The sequence below is a fragment of the Lepidochelys kempii genome, chromosome 2 (genome assembly GCF_965140285.1).
Source record: "Lepidochelys kempii isolate rLepKem1 chromosome 2, rLepKem1.hap1, whole genome shotgun sequence".
Lineage (NCBI taxonomy): Eukaryota > Metazoa > Chordata > Testudines > Cheloniidae > Lepidochelys > Lepidochelys kempii.
Window position 1 is genome coordinate 122836838 of NC_136381.1, and position 21348 is coordinate 122858185.

The 21348-nt window shown below is 40.8% G+C and overlaps 1 protein-coding gene and 1 long non-coding RNA gene across 3 annotated transcripts in view; one reads left to right on the plus strand and one right to left on the minus strand.

The window, feature by feature from the left end:
- PIGN (phosphatidylinositol glycan anchor biosynthesis class N) overlaps positions 1-9899 on the plus strand; it is a 169918-nt gene extending 160019 nt beyond the window's left edge. The window contains exon 30 of one of the 2 annotated variants that reach the window (XM_073332239.2): positions 9679-9899. In XM_073332239.2, the coding sequence (XP_073188340.1) occupies positions 9679-9730 (52 nt within the window). In that variant the 3' untranslated portion in view covers positions 9731-9899. The remainder of the gene's footprint in view (positions 1-9678) is intronic. The other variant, XM_073332240.2, reaches the window with a different exon arrangement.
- Positions 1678-19609, minus strand: LOC140907080 (uncharacterized). The gene is made up of 3 exons (XR_012157362.2): positions 19541-19609; positions 12724-12841; positions 1678-2186 (listed from the first exon to the last, which is right to left on the minus strand). It is a non-coding gene; the product is annotated as an uncharacterized LOC140907080 (long non-coding RNA).
- Between the last annotated feature and the right edge of the window lie 1739 nt (positions 19610-21348).

Consider the following 21348-nt stretch of genomic DNA (forward strand, 5'->3'; position numbering starts at 1 on the left):
ACTCAGAGTTAGATGTAGCTACTTACATGTTTGTTGTATGCATCTTCCTCGCCACCTTTGCCACCCCTGATTTTGAATAGAAAGCTTGTTGGATTTAGTTGATCTATTGTGAAGGTAAATTATACTTACTTTAGCTACCATATATATATTTTATAGCAACGTGCTTTACAAAGGCAGTATCTTTCTCCTGTCTTCCCAATTTGCATTAGTGTACTGTAGTCATAAAAAACCTCCAAATCCTCCCACGGGTCAATGGTGTAACTGACATGGTATTTTAGCTATTAAGGCTTTTTCCGAGTCACAGTTTAGAAAATGACAAGGGGTCAGGGAAGGAGGGAGATGAATGAAATGTATGTTTCTTTTTTTTAATTCAGTAACTAAATTATGAACTAAAAATAAACCAGGTTTCACTGAAACTAGCTCTATCTCCAGTTTCTATCCTGACTTAAGCAGAGCACACAGATCATGCGTCATTGTCCAAAGCTCACCTGTTTCAAAGGGTTTGCTTTAATTGATTACTCAAAACCAGTAAACATATTCAACTCAGCCTGAGCTTTACTGTTCCTCCAGGATCTACTGTGTGCCTGGATCCCCCAGCTCCTTCTGTCCTGGTTTTTGAGTTTATTGGTCCCACCTGCCAGCATGACTCAGCAGTAATTACTCTGAATCTTAATGCAAGGTTTTAGCATCTGAATCGATGGATACTCAACAGAAGAGCTACATTCTTATGTGGGGTCTTAGAACCCATTAGGCTGTGAGACTATTTTTTGGACCTTAAATGCATGTTTTTCTAAGTGGTGTACAGGTTTGTCAAGCAACAAGAATTAGTTTTAACATGACTTACTACTAGAAGGGACACAGCAAGGGGATAATATGCCTCAAAGTATTTTGTGTTCACATGACATAAACTAAAGTTTTATAAAAGAATCTTATTCAATGAGAGACAAGAGATAGCAATCTTCCCTCACTGATGGCTTTTACTTGCAAATTTTGGGGAAACTGGTTTGTGAAAATTATTTCACAAGAAAGTGCAAATTCCCTCATTCTCTGCATTAGAATAAATTGATCTGTGTCATAGTTATTCAGAAATGCTTATCACGTGTTGGACAGCTTATCCATTTTTTATTCTCCAAGTAGCTGTGTGTGTGTGTAAAATGGAATATAGACTCACATGCCTGCTAATAGGAAAATGTATTCTCCTAGTCAGAGTAGAGAGAGATGGAATTATTATCTGGCACTTATTTTGAAGGTTTGTGTATGTTCCTCACTATTAAAAATAAGGTTATTCAGAGGATTCCATCTCATTAACAAAGAAGCAAGCTTATTGCCACTTTTAACTGCATTTTGATATATGAAACTCTACAAGACGATGTTTGCAGAAATCATGTAAAATGCTGGGAATGCATTATTTGTGCTTGGTACATGCAGCTTTAGAAAAGCAATTTATATTTTTGCACACAGAAGCATAACTACTGGAACATAAGCAGGATGATTAATGACTGCTATAAAAGACTAAGTGTTTCAGCAACAATCCAGCAAAGCACTTAAGCATGTGCTTAACTATAAGCAACATTGAAGTCAATGGTGACGGTCCCATTGACTTCCACTGGGACAGGATTAAGCCTGTGGTAAATTTTAAAAGGACTGCTTGTGCACTGGAAGTTAAGTGTGTGCCAGAATTAAAATGTCTTGCAAAAGTTGGAAATGTATATTTTAAATTATGTTTTCACTGCGTGTCGGTCCTAGGATATCAGAGAGACAGGGTGGTTGGGGGTAATATCTTTTATTGGACCCAATTTTGTTGGTGAGAGAGAGAAGCTTTCAAGCGACACAGAGCTCCTCTTTATCCCTGTGTAGCTGAAAAGCTTGTTTCTCTAACTGACGGAAGTTATCCAAGAAATGATGCCATCTCACTCGCCTTGACTCTCATTTTAAATCGTGTTTCAGACGTCAGGAGAGCTGGTCAGAACATTTTTGGTGTATTGTCGAAGCCAAAACGCTTTTCAGAGGTGCATTTGTTTTGACAAAGTTTGAGAGTCTGTTCCTGTCCCGGCAGAGCAGGGTCTTGAATGTGGGCTTCCCACCTTCCAAACCAGTGTCCCAGTGTGGAATATAAACAAATGATGAAACCTCCAAAGTTGCAATGAAAAGGAATTTCCCTCTGGCCAGCTCTAGATGGCAGTGATCTGTAGGAGTAATAACAGGTCAGATCTTGTAAGGCACTCAGCAGCTGCCGCTCCTATTGATTGAAATGTGTGTGGCAGATGCACAGCATTTCTCCGATTTCAGCCGGTAATATTGTTTATAAAGGGCTGCTCTGCTAAGATATTTGAGGCATAGGTGCCAACTCCGTGAGTGTTCCATTGGCAGTCCTGCGGCTCAGCACCTTCTCCTCCCCCCAGCACCTCGTGCCTGCTGGTGGCCCTGCCAATTAGATCCCCTCCCCTCCCCCCCAGAGCCTCTTGCCCTGGATCAGCTGTTTAGCAGTGTGCAGAAGGCGCTGGGGCCGGGGGGGGGGTTGGGGAAGGAGCGAGGGTAGAGCGTGCTTGGGGGAGGGTGAGGAATGGGGCCGGGCCTATGGCGGAGTGGGGAGGTCAAGCACCCCCAACCGGCAACTCATAAAGATGGAACCTATGGTTTGAAGTGCTAAGCAGGCAGTTAAAGTTTGAACCAGTTTTCCCATTTCTAGTATAAATGTTTATATCCTGGAACCACAAAAGTTCAGAATGCAATTCAGTGTTGGCCAAACACTGTTTCCACTGTAGAGGTTCATTGGACAATTGGCTGGGCTGCTGAGAGCTTTGCAAATCCAGTCATTTCATTTGCAGTAGCTTGAACCTTCTCTCCATCAGTGGGCCTCACCAGGCTCTAAACGATTTGTCAAGAATATTGTTAATAGCTTTGATTAATTACAAGGCATTTTTGTCAATTATAGCTTGTGCACGTGTTACCAAGGAAGGTTTGAGGAGTGGAAGAAACTGTTTTTGAGCTGAGGAGTGGGGGGGGGGGGGAGGGAGAGAAACATTAGACAAAAGTCAACATTTCAAATCTAGTTCATTTTTCATTTCCTGAAGCTCAAAAATAGTGAGAATTTTTCCTTCAGACTGGCAGAAGTGTTCTTCTCTGGCTTTAGAGTACATATGGCAACATTTCAGATGAAATTACCAAACAAAAACTACATTTAGTGACAGTTAAGGTTGTGGCAGGACACATCCCATCCACCAAAAAACTTTAAAGCATTGAAATCAGAAGTTAAGGGGAAAGATTTGTGCATTCCTTTCTACCTCCATATTGCCTATAACACTGTTGATACAGAGTTTTACAGAGCACTGCAGTGTAAGTCTTCCATCTCCAACATCAACAGACACACAATACATACCCCATCTTCATAAACTTGCAAAACCTTTACAGTGACTTCATACACTTCTATATCAACCGGTCAGTATATTCCATGCATTTGGGAAGTTTTGCCTTAACACTGCTGAGTTCTCTGTTAAAAGGCATTTTAGTACAAACCCTTATGGTTATGATGGAGATCAGGTGAAACCGCATTGAAACTGGCGGGCATGATAGCACTCTTCATTCAGGATAAATGTAAGAAGCAGTTAAGCTCATAAGACTGATCATACTGGGTCAGACAATGACCCATCTAGCCCTGTATTCTGTCTTTGACCGTGGTCAGTGCCAGATGCTTCAGAGGGAAGGAACAGAACAGGGCAATTATCAAGTGATCCATCCCCTCTCATCCAGTCCCTGCTTCAGGCAGTCAGAGATTTAGAGACAGCCAGAACATGGGGTTGCATCCCTGAACTTGTCAAGAGCCATTGATAGACCTATCCTCCATGAACTTACCTAATTCTTTTTTTGAACCTGGTTATACTTTTGGCCTTCACAACATCTCCTGGCAATGAGTTCCACAGGCTGGGTGTTGTGTGAAGAAGTACTTCCTTCTGTTTGTTTTAAAATTGTGGCCTAGTGATTTTATTGGGTGATCCCTGATTCTCCACCCCCTTCATGATTTTATAGACCTCTGTCATATCCCGCCCTCCTCCACCCCTTAGTCATCTCTTTTCTAAGCTGAACAGCCCCTGTCTTTTTACATTTCTTCTCGTATGGAGGCTGTTCCATAAGTCTCATCATTTCTGTTGCCCTTCTCTGTACTTTTTCCAATTCTAAGTCTTTTTGAGAGGGGGTGACCAGAACTGCACCCAGTATTCAAGGTGTAGACAGACCATGGATTTATATAGTGGCATTATATTTTTTTTCTTACTATCTATCCCTTTTTTAACATTGTTAGCTTTTTTTTTTTCGGTGGACTGCAACAATGCCTTGAGCAGATGTTTTCAAAGAAGTACCCATGACTTGACTATCTCTTTCTTGAGGGGTAACAAGCAAGTTAGACCTCATCATTTTGTATGTATAGTTGGGTTTGTTTTTCGGTGTGCATTACTTTTCACTCCTTTTTGGAGTAAGGCTGCTGAAACAATAGGGGCCACAGGGCAGGCTAGTCATAAAGTGAGCTATATGAGCAGAGGAGTTTCTCTGGGGACTGAATGCCAGTGCAGAAGGCTGGGTATTGTTTGGTGGAGGGGTGTGTGCGCGTGCGTGTGTATGCAGAAGCAGCCAAAGAGACAGCCAGAACAGCACTGGGAATGTATCTCAGAGAGCCGAGAGAGAGCTTTTTGGGCAGAGGGCTGGCAAGGAGCTTGGCCCCATGAGCAAAGAAACTGTCTCCTCATGATTCTTACTGTGTTCAGGGCAACATGCCTTTTATATTCCTCGTAAACAAACAGGATTATGTCAAGGAACTATCTGAGTCCATCATTAATTTCTTCTCCGAGCAGCAACAACCCACAAAACCCTAAATATTGGCTAACCACTCAGGTCAAAAGGAATAACTATAATCTGCATGGCTAGACTTGTGTAAGGGATATATACAACCTCTGGCCTCGTGCTCCTGGCATACAAAACCATGAGCCACAGCCCACTGAAATCAGTGGAAATCTTTCTATTGCCTTCACTGGGCTATAGTTCAGGCCTCAAGAAAGCAACTTGAAAAGGTTGTGTGAGAGGCAGCTTCAGTCCTAATGGCTATTGATCTGGCATCTGTCACCTATACCTGTGTTTTCTGAGGTAGAAGTCACATTTTCACCATTAGAATGTGGAACAAGCCCTATTTATGTTACAGTTCTGATTTCTCAAACAACATTTGTATTTCACACTATGGGAAGACTAGTCCCCTCTATTAGTAGATGCAACCAACCTCTCCATAGCCCACATTCCAGAATCTCAGGCTTTCAAAATTTCACATTTATCACTAAAATTACTCACACAGTGATGAGCAAGATCTTGTGGGGGAAGAAACACTAAAATGATGCTCAATGAGATTTCTTAAAAGCCTAGTAGGATACATGGCAGCTGACCCTCTTTATCAATCTTTGTGCCATAGTGGAGTCATCCTGCTCTTAGGGCTAATCTACACTAGAAGCAGTACATTGGTGTAGCTGTGTCATTGTAGCACATCTAGTGAACACTCTATGCAGACTGGGGAGAGCTCTTCCATCCTCATAATTACGCCACCTCCGTGAGAGGCAGAAGCAATGTCTGCAGGAGAGCATCTCCCACCACCATAGCGCTGGTCTGGACAGCACTTAAGTCGCTGTAACATACCGCTCAGCGATGTAAGTTAGACCAGCATAAGCAGTAGTGTAGACCTGCCCTCAGTGAAGTTCTGTCATTGACTTCAGCAGAATCAAAGTGGGCCCACTATTTTGGTACCTTGGTCCCAGAGATTTGGAGGGGAAAACTTCAGCCTTCATTTTCTAAAAGAGTGTTCTGTCCTTGTGCTGGCCGCAGGCCTAAGAGTGAATTTCACAATGTGTGAACTAACTGGACAGGGTTTGGAACTATTCCGCTGAAATGATCCCATGTTTTGTTTACAATTTTAAGAGAGAGAGACCCAAATCAGGACCTTTTTGCTGGACTTCCTGATCTTTGGGACTTTGGTTTGGTTAAAATAGTGCTAGCACTTAACTACACGATTATAGAGGGGGGCCAAAACCTCTCCCCTGAACCTTGAAAAACTAGGGTCGTTTGGATAAAATGGGAAATGAATGGATAGGGGCTGGGAAACTGGGCTCCCCACAGAGTCCACAGCCCATTTCCCAACTTACCTCTATGATTTCCCAGCTCTCCAGTCTTGCCTGGCTCTGCTGTTGTATGCCACATCTTTCCATATCCTCTCAATCCCATGCCCATTCATTTGGAAACATTAAAGAGAAAATGCTTTAAAACTATGAATGGTTACAAATAGGGCTGTCGATTAATTGCAGTTAACTCACGCGATTAACTAAAAAAAGTAATCGCGATGAATTGCACTTAAACAATAGAATACCAATTGAAATTAAATATTTTTGGATGTTTTTCTACATTTGCAAATATATTTATTTCACTTACAACACAGAATACAAAGTGTACAGTGCTCACTTCATATTTTTAATACAAATATTTGCACTGTAAAAATGATAAAGAAATACTATTTTTCCAATTCACCTCTTACAAGTATTGTTGTGCAATCTCTTAATCATGAAAGTACAACTTAAAAATGTAGATTTTTTTTTGTTACATAACTGCACTCAAAAACAAAACAATGTCAAACTTTAGCACCTACAAATCCACTCAGTCCTACTTCTTGTTCAGGCAATGGCTAAGAGAAACAAGTTTGTTTACATTTACGGGAGATAATGCTGCCCATTTCTAAATTACAATGTCACCTGAAAGTGAGAACAAGCGTTCCGCATGGCACTTTTGTGGCTGGCGTCACAAGATATTTACGTGCCAGATGTGCTAAAGATTCATATTCCGCTTTGTGCTTCAGTTATTGTTCCAGAGGACATGCTTCTATGCTGATGACTCTTGTTAAAAAAAAAATGCTTTAATTAGATTTGTGACTGAACTCCTTGGGGGAGAGCTGTATTTCTTCAGCTCTGTTTTACTTGCATTCTGCCATATATTTCATATTATGGCAGTCTCGGATGATGACCCAACACATGTTGTTCGTTTTAAGAATACTTTCACTGCAAATTTGACAAAATGCAAAGAAGATGTGAAATTTCTAAAGATAGCTATAGCACTTGACCCAAGATTTAAGAATCTGAAGTGCCTTCCAAAATAGGAGAGGGATGAGGTGTGGAGCATGCTTTCAGACGTCTTAAAAGAGCAACACTCTGATGCGGAAACTACAGAACCCAAGCCACCAAAAAACAACCAACCTTCTGCTGGTGGCATCAGACTCAGATGATGAAGATGAACATGTGTTGGTCTGCACTGCTTTGGATTGTTATCAAGCAGAACCCGTCATCAGCATGGACACATGTCCTCCGGAATGGTGGTTAATGCATCAAGGGATATATGAATCTTTAGCGCATCTGGCATGTAAATATCTTGCAATGCCAGCTACAACAGTGCCATGCAAATGCCTATTCTCACTTTCAGGTGACATTCTAAACAAGAAGCAGGCAGCATTATCTTCTGCAAATGTAAACAAACTTGTTTGTCTGAGCAATTGGTTGAACAAGAAGTAGGACTGATTGGACTTGTAGGCTCTGAAGTTTTACATTGTTTTATTTTGAATGCAGGGTTTTTTCTGTACATAATTCTACATTTGTTAGTAGAACTTTCATCATAAAGAGATTGCACTACAGTACTTGTATTAGATGAATTGAAAAATACTACTTTTGTTTTTTTACAGTGCAAATATTTGTAATAAATATAAAGTGATCACTGTACACTTTGTATTGTGTTGTAATTGAAATCAATATATTTGAAAATGTAGAAAACATCCAAAAATGTTTAAATAAATGGTATTTTGTGATTAACAGCACGATTAATTTTTTTAATCACTTGACAGCCCTAGTTACAAATGGAATAGGGACCAGATGGCTGGGGCATGGATCTGGGATGCTGAAGGGTCAATAGAAAATCTGGAGAATATTTCCCCAGGAGATTACTGACAGGTAGGTAGGTTTAATGGTCCTCACTTGGGGTGCATGGCCTAGTGGTCACAGCTGCAGCTCCTGACTGCCAATGGGGTCACAGCTGGAGCTCCTGACTGCCAAGCCCAGCCACTCCCACTCCACCAGGCTTCAGCCTAGGGCCCTTTAGGCTACCAGTAGTCTGGCCATCAAGAGTGCTTAAGGCTGTTTTCCTTTGGCTTCTTCCTCTCATCCATCCACCCACCCACCCCCCAGCTTAGTCCAAGGCTTTCCCCTGGTGGGGAACCCAAACCATAATAGGTAAGAGCAGGTTACCAATGTTTCAGATCCACTGGATACTTCCCTCTCTGGTAGTCTCTAGGGTGGACCATCCCTTCCCTCAGGGAAGGTCCCTTTGGGAAGCTGTATCAGAGTTAGCCTTCCCTCTGCTGAAGTTGTGGGCTGTAGGTCTACTCACTTTCAACTCTGCTATCCAAATGAGCTAATTCCCTGCCTTTTAATTCCTCCAGCAGATGGAGCATTTGCTGCAGGTGTGGCAGGGTGGGGCTGGCTGAGCCCAAAATAATCCCTTAACCTCTTGTTGCCCACTGTGAGGTTTGTACATCACAGTAGGGTTAGGTCAGACAGTTTTATTGTAAATGTAGGGCCTGGGATAGCACCTAGTTATCACCTGACCATGGAAAAGACCACACATATCTGGCCTTATGATTTTCATAAATGCTATGTTTTTCTCAAGTTTCAGCATTTGCTGATGAAGTAAATTACATTATTCATCCTTTAAATGTACATAAATCACCTTCCATTCAAAGAAACATCCGTCTTCAGTAACTTGGTCACAATACAAATATATCGCGAAAAGGAGTACTTGTGGCACCTTAGAGACTAACAAATTTATTTGAGCATGAGCTTTCGTGAGCTACAGCTCACTTCATCGGATGCATCCAGTGGAAAATACAGTGGGGAGATTTATATAAACAGAGAACATGAAACAATAGGTGTTACCATACACACTGTAACCAGAGAGTGATCACTTAAGGTAATTAAGGTGGCCCACCTTGATTATGACTACAAAAGGTTCCACCCCTCCCCCGCTCTCCTGCTGGTAGTAGCTCACCTTAAGTGATCACTCTCCTTACAGTGTGTATGGTAACACCCATTGTTTCATGTTCTCTGTGTATATAAATCTCCCCACTGTATTTTCCACTGCATGCACCTGATGAAGTGAGCTGTAGCTCACGAAAGCTTATGCTCAAATAAATTGGTTAGTCTCTAAGGTGCCACAAGTCCTCCTTTTCTTTTTGCGAATACAGACTAACACGGCTGTTACTCTGAAACCAATACAAATATATATCATTGCATAAATATACTTGCATAATCAATACTATATGCAGTAATTCCCAGTTACTGTTGCCATTGGAACCTTCCTTCCTCTGACTTTTGTGCATTTAAATGCTCAATCTTAATAGTGGATTAACCAAGGTTTCTGTATTTTAATACTGTGTTTGAAGTATAAGGTCCCCAGTTTCCTTTGTTGTGTTTGCCCAAAAGGGACCTTTTTTCCCCCACTGACTCTTATTTAGAAAGCCTACAAGCACAGTAAGGCCTTTTACCTTTATTAGCCATAAATTTTACTCAACACCTGCTGTATTGTTGAATTAAATATTTATTGATTTTTTTTTTTCAGTAGAAAAATGCCCAACCCCTCAATAAGGAACAATGCAACAAAGTGGCACTAGCAGCATATAAGAACAAAAACCTTAAAGATCCAAACTCATGTTATGGAAGTAAGCCAAACTGAAGATTACAGAAGCAGGAGATACTGTCTGATGGAGAGGCTGTATTCTCACTCTATTTAAAGGTGATCTGTAAAGGGCTGGGGGTAGCAATAAGATTGTGCCTATCTTTGCTGCTTTCTGATGTACACAGAAGGCCTAGATGGGGAAGGAGTTTTGTGCTTTCCCCCACTTGTTTCTTGTATTTGAAATTGTGGCCTTGTCCATCATTTACTGTACAGGCAACTGGTGAATTAGTAAATGTACGACAATAAATACCAAGTGGAATCCCATTAATTATATGGGGAAGTGACTCTTTCAGAAAGATTGTTTATTCACTGATTTTAAGTCCAGAATAGCCTAGTCTGATCATATATATATGACCTCCTGTTTAACACACAATTTTTCCCAGTAATTCTTGCATCCAGCCCATAACTTCTATTTGGGCTAAAGCATACCTTTTAGAAAGATATTCAATCTTGATTTAAAGACTTCAAGTGATAGAAGTTTTCCACTTTATGCATCCGATGAAGTGAGCTGTAGCTCACAAAAGCTTATGCTCAGATAAATTGGTTAGTCTCTAAGGTGCCACAAGTACTCCTTTTCTTTTTGCGAATACAGACTAACACGGCTGCTACTCTGAAACAAGTGATAGAGAGTCCACCATGTCCCTTGGTAAGTTGTTTCAATGGTTAATTACATTCACTCTTAAAAATGTGCACTTTATTTTCAGTTTGAGGTTTACTAGCTTCAACTTCCAGCCAGTCAATCTTATGCCTTGTCTGAAAGATTAAAGAGCCCACTGTCAGAAATCTTTTCCCATTTATAGACTGTGATCAAGACACCTCTTAGCCTTCTCTTTGATAAACTAACTAAATTTCTGAAATCTCCTAATTTAACATTCTTTGCTCTTTATTTAATTTTGGTAACAGTTTGAATAAAAATTTTTGGTAACTATTTGAATAAAAATTTTGGGAGAGAATCCAATGCCACTAGCCATTCAATGATGGAGTGCAAAAGCTGCCACCATGCCTTTCTGAATCCTCCACAGAGTCCTCCAGCACAAACAAAACAAAAGTGAAGATGAAATTGACATTCTTGATATTTCCCAGGAAAAACAAACAAGCAAAAATCCCAACAGCTTTTGGTTCTTTAGGATAATACTTTGATCATGGATTGATGTCTGTAGGCAAGCATTTACAGGATTGGGGAACTAAAGCAAAGTGTCCATTATAAGCATTGCTGCTAAGAAAAAGGGGAGAAAATATTAGCAAAATTTGGTTTTTGATAGACATTGTCTGACCCACTCCAATTACAAAGTCAATTTAATCCTTCCTGCCCCTTGTATGTTCCTCAAAGGCATTTCTACGCCCTTCAAATTCTATACATGTGGTCTATGGATTTTATCACCTTTTATTGCCATATGGCATCTTTTAAAAAAACCAACACTTTGGCTCAGCAAGCCCATACATGGTTGCTTCCCCTCGTCTTACTGAGACCAAGTCAAAGCACTTTTCATATCGACAGGTTTCAGAGTAACAGCCGTGTTAGTCTGTATCCGCAAAAAGAAAAGGAGTACTTGTGGCACCTTAGAGACTAACCAATTTATTTGAGCATAAGCTCAAATGATGAAGTGAGCTGTAGCTCAAATAAATTGGTTAGTCTCTAAGGTGCCACAAGTACTCCTTTACTTTTTATATCCTTATCCTTTAGAAGTAGGGGTGCTTGATTTTAAAATGTAGCCTGCTTGGAATTAAGAACATCACACAAGTCCATTGGGTTTCAGGTGACTCTGAAAATTCATCCAACATCTGGCAAAGACCTTAAGCTGGTGTGAAGATATTGTAACATTCAAAGCATTAAGAAAAGGAGTACTTGTGGCACCTTAGAGACTAACAAAGCCACAAATACTCCTTTTCTTTTTGCAAATACAGACTAACAGGGCTGCTACTCTGAAACCATTCAAAGCATTGTCACCTCATTGCCTGGATGACTTGTTATTGTTACAGATTGGGTGAAACCTCATTGATGCTGGTGGGTGTAACTGCTGCCTTTCATTTAAGACAGTTGTAAGAAACCATTAAGTTCCTTTATGGCACCAGATAGCTGAAAGAATAGGAGGCATCACCCAAAGCATAGTTATATGGCAAGACTGGAGTAGAAGCTGAACCATGTAGCCCAGAGGGTTTCCCTGGGGATTGACACAGCAAATGCAGGGACTGGGGCATTGATTCCTGGAGCTGTGTAGGTGTGAAAAGCCTTAATAAACATCACAAAAGGACACAGAGAGAAGGAGCAGAAAGTCAGAACACAGCACTGGGAAAGTGGCCCTGAGAAAATCCTAGAGAGTGCTTTTGGGCTAAGTGCTGTTTGGAAAAGGGCCAAGAACCATGAGCAAAGAAACTGCCTCTGGTTGTTTGATTCCTGCTATGCTCAGGGAAACAGGATTTTGTACATTCTTTCTAAATAAATAGGATTCCACTTCAGAAATGCCTGCCTCCAACATCAATTTCTTATTCCAAATCGAACCAGTCCACTAGACCCTGAATTTTGACTAATTGCTTGGATCAAAAAGGGGGTAATTTTCCTTTTAGGAAAACAAACAAACAAAATAGAATTGGAAAAATTACAGTCTGTCTCCCCAGCCATCATTGTCAGGGCACTCTTGTCTGTTATTCTCTCCCCCTCACCTCAGTCCTTGGCAGCCAGAGTCCCAAGTTAGTGTCTCAGCACTGGAAATCTGCCAGACCATCTGACATCCAGTCCATACCCATACTACCTCCTCAGATATGGCTCTCAAGTGATGGGCTTCTGAGTGTTGTAGTTTAAGACAGGCACAACTAAGTTTATCAACTGTTCATCACATGAACTAGGTAGGTTCCCCTCTGGAATTAGACCGAGTACTTCATTTCTGCACTAGGGGAGCTTCAACAGGAAAAGAAATGTTTTTCTCTTACCTGTAAATTGGATTTTTTACAAGATGCTCCAGAATGCTGCACTCAGCTCATCTTTGAAATCACCTTGTCTGCCTGCAAGGACAGGCAGCATTGGATGAGGGTGTTTCTCCCAGAATTCCTATTTACAGGTAAGGAACAAAATGTCACTTTCCTAATTGAGTGATAATTTCTTTTGGGGCATTGACACTGAAATACAGTTTTGCTGACACATTAGGCAAAGGGGGATTTCTCTGAGGAGGAACAAGGGATGGCACGGGGCGTGGTGGGTGGAATGCAGGGAATAAAATCCAGTTTGCCCCAGTGATCTCATACACATTGCTGGACCAATAGCTGACATTTGCTAGGTTTTGGTTAAGGGGCACTATAGATTTAATGCTTGCAGACTAAGCAAATTCAACAGAAGGTGTTGGAAGAATGTTAGGCCAGACTAAGATGAAAAGCACAACATGGCAGCAAAAGCACTGATTGGTTGGTTTGGTTTTTTAACAATGTAGACTCAGTGTCAGAAGGGAAAACATTTCCACAGCTGTCCCCTTTACAGATTTGCAATATTCATTATCCGCACTTTGTTCTGTAATGGCAAAAGTGTCACCTTCTTCATACTTCTTTGGGCACTTCTGACACATCAGTCAAATGCCCATGGCAAATTCAGTATGAAATGTTTTTTGACAGGAATGGCGGCAGCTCCTAACCCAAAGCCATGAAGGCTGTTACAATGATCAGCATAAGGACAGGATATGGGGCAAATGCTGAGGTAATAACAGACATCAGCCTTTACATAATATTATCCTAGACATTCTTTAACAGATTATTCATTTGGGACATTTTAATTTTATGGGGTTTGGAGCCATGCTTTTGTTTTTACTATTCTAGAATTATCGCTTGCTAATAAGTGGGCCCACAGTTCTGAGCAAATGAAGAAGTAAAAATTTGATCCAGGTTTTCTACGCATGTTGTGGGCTATGATATGCTTAAACTAACCATTATATCTTCAGAAGCTGACTGTCCATGTTTTGATTGACAGCTGGAGCCTTTTGGTCACACTCAGATTTAAGCCCCTTACAAAAGAAATGAGTGAAATTTCCAGCAATATATACCTTGATGAGCTTCTCCTTTCTACAACAGATATCCAAATACCCCTAATCAATATCCTCTTCCCCAGCTTTGAGGGTGGAATCCCCTGAATCTCTCCAGCCTTTAGACATGCTAAATCAGGGATATTACACCTCTGTGGAAGGAGGCCACCTTGTCAGGGGATGTATTCAGGTAGACAGTTTTCTGAGCCAGTTGAGCACCGTGGCCAGATGGCTGAATTGCATCTCTCAGCAACTAGGTCCAGCTGCACTTCCCTGCTGGGTGTATCACTCACAGAGCTGAGCTTCTGTTAGAATAAACTAATTTGGAAGTATTTTGGCCTCTGGTTTTAAGCTCTGTGCTAGTGTTTCCAGACACAGCCTGCGTGGGAAAGGGAGGGAGGTTCAGCACACCAGCAGAAATCCTAGAAGCGCTGGGAGGAGAGTTTGTGGGTGGTGGGGGGAGGGAAAGGAGCAACGTCCCACTCCTCTGCACCATCCTGCCGCCTTGGGTTTTCTAGCACAGTTAACAATACTAGGCAGCCTTGGTCCTTGTGCACCAAGCATAGCATGGCAGCAAGGTTACCAGCTCTTGTGCAGAAGGATAGGGGCCTTTTGTACCCTTTTATAAGTACACACACACACACACACACACACACATCTTCATCATCTAGACCTTACCATTCTCTCACAGAACCTCAGTGCCAAAAATGGTTCCGCCAACTGGGAAGCAGTAGGGAGTGCAACAGTCTGGAGCAGATGCGTCTGCCACCTACAACAATGTTGTACACAGTGTTGTAGCTGTGGTGTTCCCTGGATATGAGAGAAAGAAGGTGGGTCAGGTAATAGCTTTTATTGGACCAGCTGCTGTTGGTGAGAGAGACAAGCTTCTGAACTTGCACAGAGCTCTTCAGGACCTGAAGAAGAGCACTGTGCAAGCTCGGAAGCTTGTCTCTCTCCACAGCAGAAGTTGGTTCAATAAAAGATATTCCCTCAGCCACCTTGTCTCATCTACAAGGATGGCCTGGCTTGAAAATGAAGGCGAGTGAACTACCCTCTCACCTGTAGAACTAGTGCCCTGCAAGTTTAAGGTTGAGGCATGCTGGGGAAAGAGGTGGAGGGAAGCTCATGTAGCTGGTGCCTGGCTGTACCTGTTCTTGTGTGGGTTAAGAGAGGGCATTCTCTCCAGGGCTGACAATATAGCACCTTAAGCTAGCAGCAAATCCATCAGGAGAATTAATGTAGCGTGTTTTGCTTAACAACTTAAAACATCTAATAGTCATAGCTGGGAGAGCTTAAAGACAGTCCAGGGCTTGTTTTAGTGGTCCATTAATGTGTCAAGTGGTTGCAGGCATTCAGACAACCATAATGCATGCAAGGCATGTTATTATTTAACCTGTAAAACACATCCTGTCATGCCTTAATCCTGGTACACATTAAAGAGGTATTGGCGGAGCTATGACAGTAGAAGTAAAATATTTAACGCCAAAGCAAAGAGAAGCTTAGCAACCTCTATTGTTTTGATTTTAAACTACATGAGGACAGCATACTTACCTATGGCACCATTTACAGCATCCCAATGCTTAAAAGCAATTAAATGGGTGATTAAGGAAGTCCATAAATTTTATGTTGCTCATTTGATGAACAAACACATTCTTCGTATCAAGTACAGAGAAATACATTTTTAATCACAACACAACAGTCTTAATTATTAGCAGATTTGTAAATTGACAGTGGAATTTTCTGGTAAGGTAGTTACAATTACTCTTTCTTGAGAACAATGTAGTGAATTTAATTTAATAGGAAAAGTTATCACAGTGTCAATTTATATTAAAATGATGTATGCATGTATGATGTGCATTTAAAGGTGATTAATATGTATCATTAATGTATAGCTTTAGAGGGGCAGATCCTCAGCTGATGTAAGTCAGTTGCACTCCACTGACTTCAATAGAGAAACATCGATTTATACAAGTTGCAGATCTGGCTCATAATTTTTATGTGTGTGTTTGCTTTCCCCTGCCCCCAGGAGGGCTTTGTGCTCTGTATTTTGAAATTACTGAGGAAAGAATAACATTTATTTGGGGTCAGAGTTAAGATTATTTTGCTGTAATGTAATATACATTTGTTTGTATCTGATCTGAATTATGAGCTTGTTTGTTGCATAGTCCGTAGAGATTTGTGATGTTCCTTAATAACTCATTGCATTTTAACTGCTTGGGTTTTGTAAATAATGCAACAGGTAAGTACATTACTGTCACTTAGCAACCTTATATGGTTTTACAAACAAAAGATTATTTTTTAAATTTTACTTTGGGGATTTCTGAAGTTTTCTTTATTTATATCTTTTTTTTCCTGTTTAGAAGGTAAATGAAGGGATGGTTTAAAAATAAATAAATAAGAGGGTGGAGGAATCACCATATTATGAAATTAAAGAAACAAACAGTACTGGCCAAGCAATAAATGAAACTTATGCCCATATTCCTCTCGCTGCTTTGAAGCTGTAGAAAGCAAATACTGACCTCCTTTGTAAAGCACTTTGAGAGCTACTGGTGAAAAGCTCTGCATGGGCACTAGATATTATCATTTATGAGTTGTCTACAAATAACATGTCATTGTAATATCTTTGCTTTGGTCATTGAAAGGATCTGTTGATAAGAGTGCAAAACCTTCGCTTGGTATCATTTCATCAGTCAATTAATGAGTTCACAGATGCCTGGGGCTGTAATAGACGATTGGCTTTTTATTTTTAGTACCATTTTTGGTTATTAGATAGCTGTGGCTAGTGTTCAAATGATGGCAATTAAAAACTATATATTATAACTCCTGTTCTTGAAAACTGCCTGTCACGTGAGTCAATGTGAAAATCTAATCTAATCTTTCGGTCTAGCTATCTAATCAGTGTTTATCGAGCACTGTTCTGTACAAGGGTTAGAAAACCACAAGGAGACTGCCTGGGAGTAGTCAGTAAAATCAGCTTATCTTTTGAATTTGGTGACGTAATATGGTTTTATTGGCCTGACAAAAGGACGCAAGGACAGATTAGACAGTTTGCAAGTATTTCAAAAATGGGTGATTTTGAATGGTTTTGGGTCTGTTTGTTCAAAAGTTTCAGTCTGTGTTCCAAAGGAAGCCCAAACCATCCGGAGTTCTCCCTCTCTGAGCTAGAAAGAGATCAGGTTTAACTTAAAGGGCCAGATCTTCATAGAATATCAGGGTTGGAAGGGACCTCAGGAGATCATTTAGTCCAACCCCCTGCTCAAAGCAGGTCCAATCCCCAATTTTTGCCCCAGATCCCTAAATGGCCCCCTCAAGGATTGAACTCACAAATGCTCAAACCACTGAGCTATCCCTCCTCCCCGCCTCCGATACAGCTCCGTTGATTTCAGTGAGGCTAAGCCGATTTACACCATGTGAGGCTCTGGCTCTATACTGAGAGCCTTAACTATGGCAAGTCAGTCACGTCCTCAGAATGAGCCAGACGCACCTGCGGAGCTCTACAGACATAGGCCTCTCCCGTTTGCCGCACAGACTTACTTGCAGGCTTAGCTTTACGCACTGAGAAGAACATCTATGTTTATTCACATGAGCGATCCCACTGATTTAAATGAGACTGCTCATAGTGTGTAACACGAAGCATGTGTGTAAGACTGTGCAGAATCTGGGCCCTATTTATATGCCTAATGTCACTCAGGCAAGTCGTCCCATTGAAATCCATGGGACTGCTCATGAATACAATGAAGCATGCACTTCAGTGTTTACAGATCAGAACCTAACATGTTGGTTATACAAAGATCCTTGTACTCTACCAGTGAACAAAGGGCAAAATGGTGTCTCATGCACATAGTGCCAAATCCTGTTCCTACTAAAGTCAGTAGCAAAACTCCTCCATTTATATACATGGGATCACAAATGGGCCCCGAAATCTCATTGACAGCAGGAACTGGCCCCAAACTATTCACAACAAAAATGATTAATAAGTTTGCGTAATTACAGTTTGTGTTTTTCAAACACACATTTCAGGAAAAGTCTGAATACTAGTGAAAAGCTGTTTTTGAGCTAGGGAAACACAGACAACAGCAGAGCTAGCCAAAAAATGCAAATTACATTTCTTAGGAAATTTTGAATTTTTTCCTACATTTCCAGCACATTTTTTTCAGCTTCTAAAACAAATCAAAACCGACCAAATAAAAAAATTGATAAAAAATGTCAGTTCTCAAAAGCAGTTTTTGAACAGATTTTCAGCTTCTGTTAAAACAAACAAGCCCAAACAACTTCTTTGGTTTTCAAAGAACAATTTTTTTTTATAAAAAATCAAATAAAAATCTTATTTTTTAAAATTGAAAATAGGGGGTTTTTTTTACCAAAAATAAAATAAATTTTGGTTTCAAATTTTTTAAATAAAAAAAGGAATTTTTTTTATCAAAATAAGTATATATTTTTTGCAGAAAAATGTTTTTTGTTGGAAAAATGTTGTAATGAAAACATTTTGAACAGCTATAGACAGAAGTCAAAATTTCAAATCAGGGCAATTTTTTAATTATCTGCAACTCAAAGCAGTTACATCCATTTCCTTTAAATCTGGCAAAAATGTTCTATTTTCCCTTCAGAATACAGCTGGCAAATTTCAGGCCAAACCAATTTTCTGAGGCAAATTGATATAGATACTGAAATAGGGCTTTACAAAGGAAAATGCTTACAACCTTTGGTTCCAACACTACTGCATCTCTATAATGTATGTAAATCCCTCAGCTGAGATGGGAAGATAAATATGATAGCGTATTTGTCAGATCAGTGGGAATATATATGTGTTTGTTCTCTCAACTAGGCATAATATTTCCAATTTGCAGCTAAGATTTGATTTCCAGATGCTAATGCTGCTTTGAAATTCATATTTTCCTAGATGTAACACTTCTAAAACTAATTCTGTAGATTGTTTCTACAACAGAGCCAATAAAAAGGAAAGGCTCATCATCCAGATTAACTTCTCTGGTTTAAAGAAAAGGAGTACTTGTGGCACCTTAGAGACTAACCAATTTATTTGAGCATAAGCTTTTGTGAGCTACAGCTCACTTCATCGAGACTAACACGGCTGTTACTCTGAAACTTCTCTGGTTTAGACTCCGATCCAGGAAAATCTTTCTGGTGACCTAGCCATGTCCACACCAGAGGTTAGGTCGACCTAACTTCTGTGCTTAGGGCATGATATTTTTCACAGCCCTGAGCTAAGTAGCTAAGGCAATCCATTTTTAAGTGTAGACCAAGCTTTAGATGGGGATTGTGGCAGGCAACACCACAATCCATCCATTAGTGAACTGGGATTTTTCTGTTTTGTTAAGTGTGAAGGACTCTGTTTTTGCTACAACCCCGGTATGCAACTGTGCCAGCATAAGGCGGCTGTAAAAGAGTTAACACAGGATATATCTTCACTGCAGCCGGGAGTGTACTTCCCAGCACGGGAGACAGACATATGCTAGCTCTGCAGGAGTTACCACAAGTCCTCCTTTTCTTTTTGCGAATACAGACTAACACGGCTGCTACTCTGAAACCTGTCACTCTGTAAATGGCAGTGTGACCATGGAGCATGGCTGGCAAATCTGCCCGACCCCTGGGGATATATTTAGGTGGTCAGTCCAAGCAGCCAGAGCCACCCTTGCTGCACAGCCACACCGCTATTTTTAGTGCTCTCACTTGAGCCATTAAACAAAAGAAAACCTAACACATTTTCTAGCTAGATTACTTACTAACTTTACAGGAGTTGTAAGACTTGCATTTCTGATCTGTTCCCGGCAAAAGCATCACACAGACAGACAAAACCCTTCCCCTCCCCCCCCCACCTCCGCTCTCCCTTGAAAGTATCTTGTCCCCTCATTGGTCATTTTGGGTCAGGTGCCAGCGAGGTTACCTTAGCTTCTTAACCCTTTACAGGTGAAAGGGTTTTGCCTCTGGCCAGGAGGGATTTTATAGCACTGTATACAGAAAGGTGGTCCCCCTTCCCTTTATATTTATGACAGCTAGTGTGAGTCTACCTGCACTGGGAAGCCCCCTACAGCTGCCATGTGAACATACTCCCAGGCTCTTCTGTTCTCATTTATGCTGGTGTTAATGAGATCAGGATCTGGTCCACCTCTTCCCCATGAGGGAGTTTTACAAAAGACAACAGAAGTTATCTTGAATGTATCTGGGAAATGTACTATTATATGCAGCCAGAAATCAGCACTGTTGTTCTAGTAGCAGAAGGCTGATGGGCCAGATTTAGGAGTGATGTTACTGATGGTACAAAGTAGATGATAAGATGGTTGGGAATCTAGTGTAAGTGGCCAAGTTTGGCATTCAGTGGGTGTACAAAATGACTATTTTACTATTGTTCACACTAAAGGGGAGGAAAAGGTTGGAGCAGCAGGAAGATGACCTAACAGCTGGGTGTAAAATATAGCAGCCTTCCACCACCCAGCTTAGTTTACACTCTTGTGTTAATTACTTGCTTGCTACATTACTCTCTTATGTGTCCATGGCAGGTCTTACACAATCACTGAATGCCAGTCTGATGCGAGTTACAAGATTTTTGCACTAGACTGCATTTTCTGGCCAGATTACTCCCAGTGACTGATGTACACCAGTTTGTCCCAGCTGAATTTGGCCAAGGAGCTTTGACTAGCATTACACCTGGTTACTCTAGTGTTCAAAAATATCCCAGTGATAACTGCAATGAAGTCAGTGGACCGAATTCTACAATGATTCACACTCCATACAATCCCACTGAAGAATAATCACATCATCACAGAATTTGGCCCAATGGAGTTACATCAGAGATGAATGTGGCTCCAGCTCTAAATTACCCTGGTCTGACCTACAGAGCACTAAAGGCCAGATCTTTAAAGGAATTTATGCACCTAAAAAGCAAATAGATACCTAAATCTCACAGGCGTTTGATGCCAAATGGGATTTTGCATATTCTGTTACATGCCTCTCCGCTTCTTTACATGCCTAAATTCCGTTAAGATCTAGCCCTAAACTGTAAGTGTGAAATGCCAAAAAATATCCATTCACAGAGTTGTAAAGTGGAATGCATGTTCAAAACATTCATAATTTACCACATGGCCAGATTCATAATACTGAGGAAACAAAAAGAAACACATGTAATCAGTTGTCCTTTGTCACCAGGGCCAGCTCTAGGTTTTTTGCCGACCCCAACAAAAAATTTGCCACCCCAAGCTCCGAGAGCGCAACTGCCCAAGCCAAAATAAATAAATAAATAAAAAAAAGGATGGCTGGAATGCTGCCCCTGGAATTGTGCCGCCCCAATTATGCCGCTTGCTTTGCTGGTCCTGTTTGTCACTGTGATTTTGGGGAAGAAAGGCTTGTCCCAGGACAAACTGCAAAGGAGTTTTGTTCTGAGTCAACTCCAAGGTTTATGTAAACATTGCAGTCAAGTAAGCTCCATGCATTTTGTGATCCTCTGCACTGCAATAGCTTTTACAGGCCAAGCAGTGTTATTAAAGCATCAAATTTATTACAATGCTTAAGCAAATGCTACAAATCATCAAAGGTC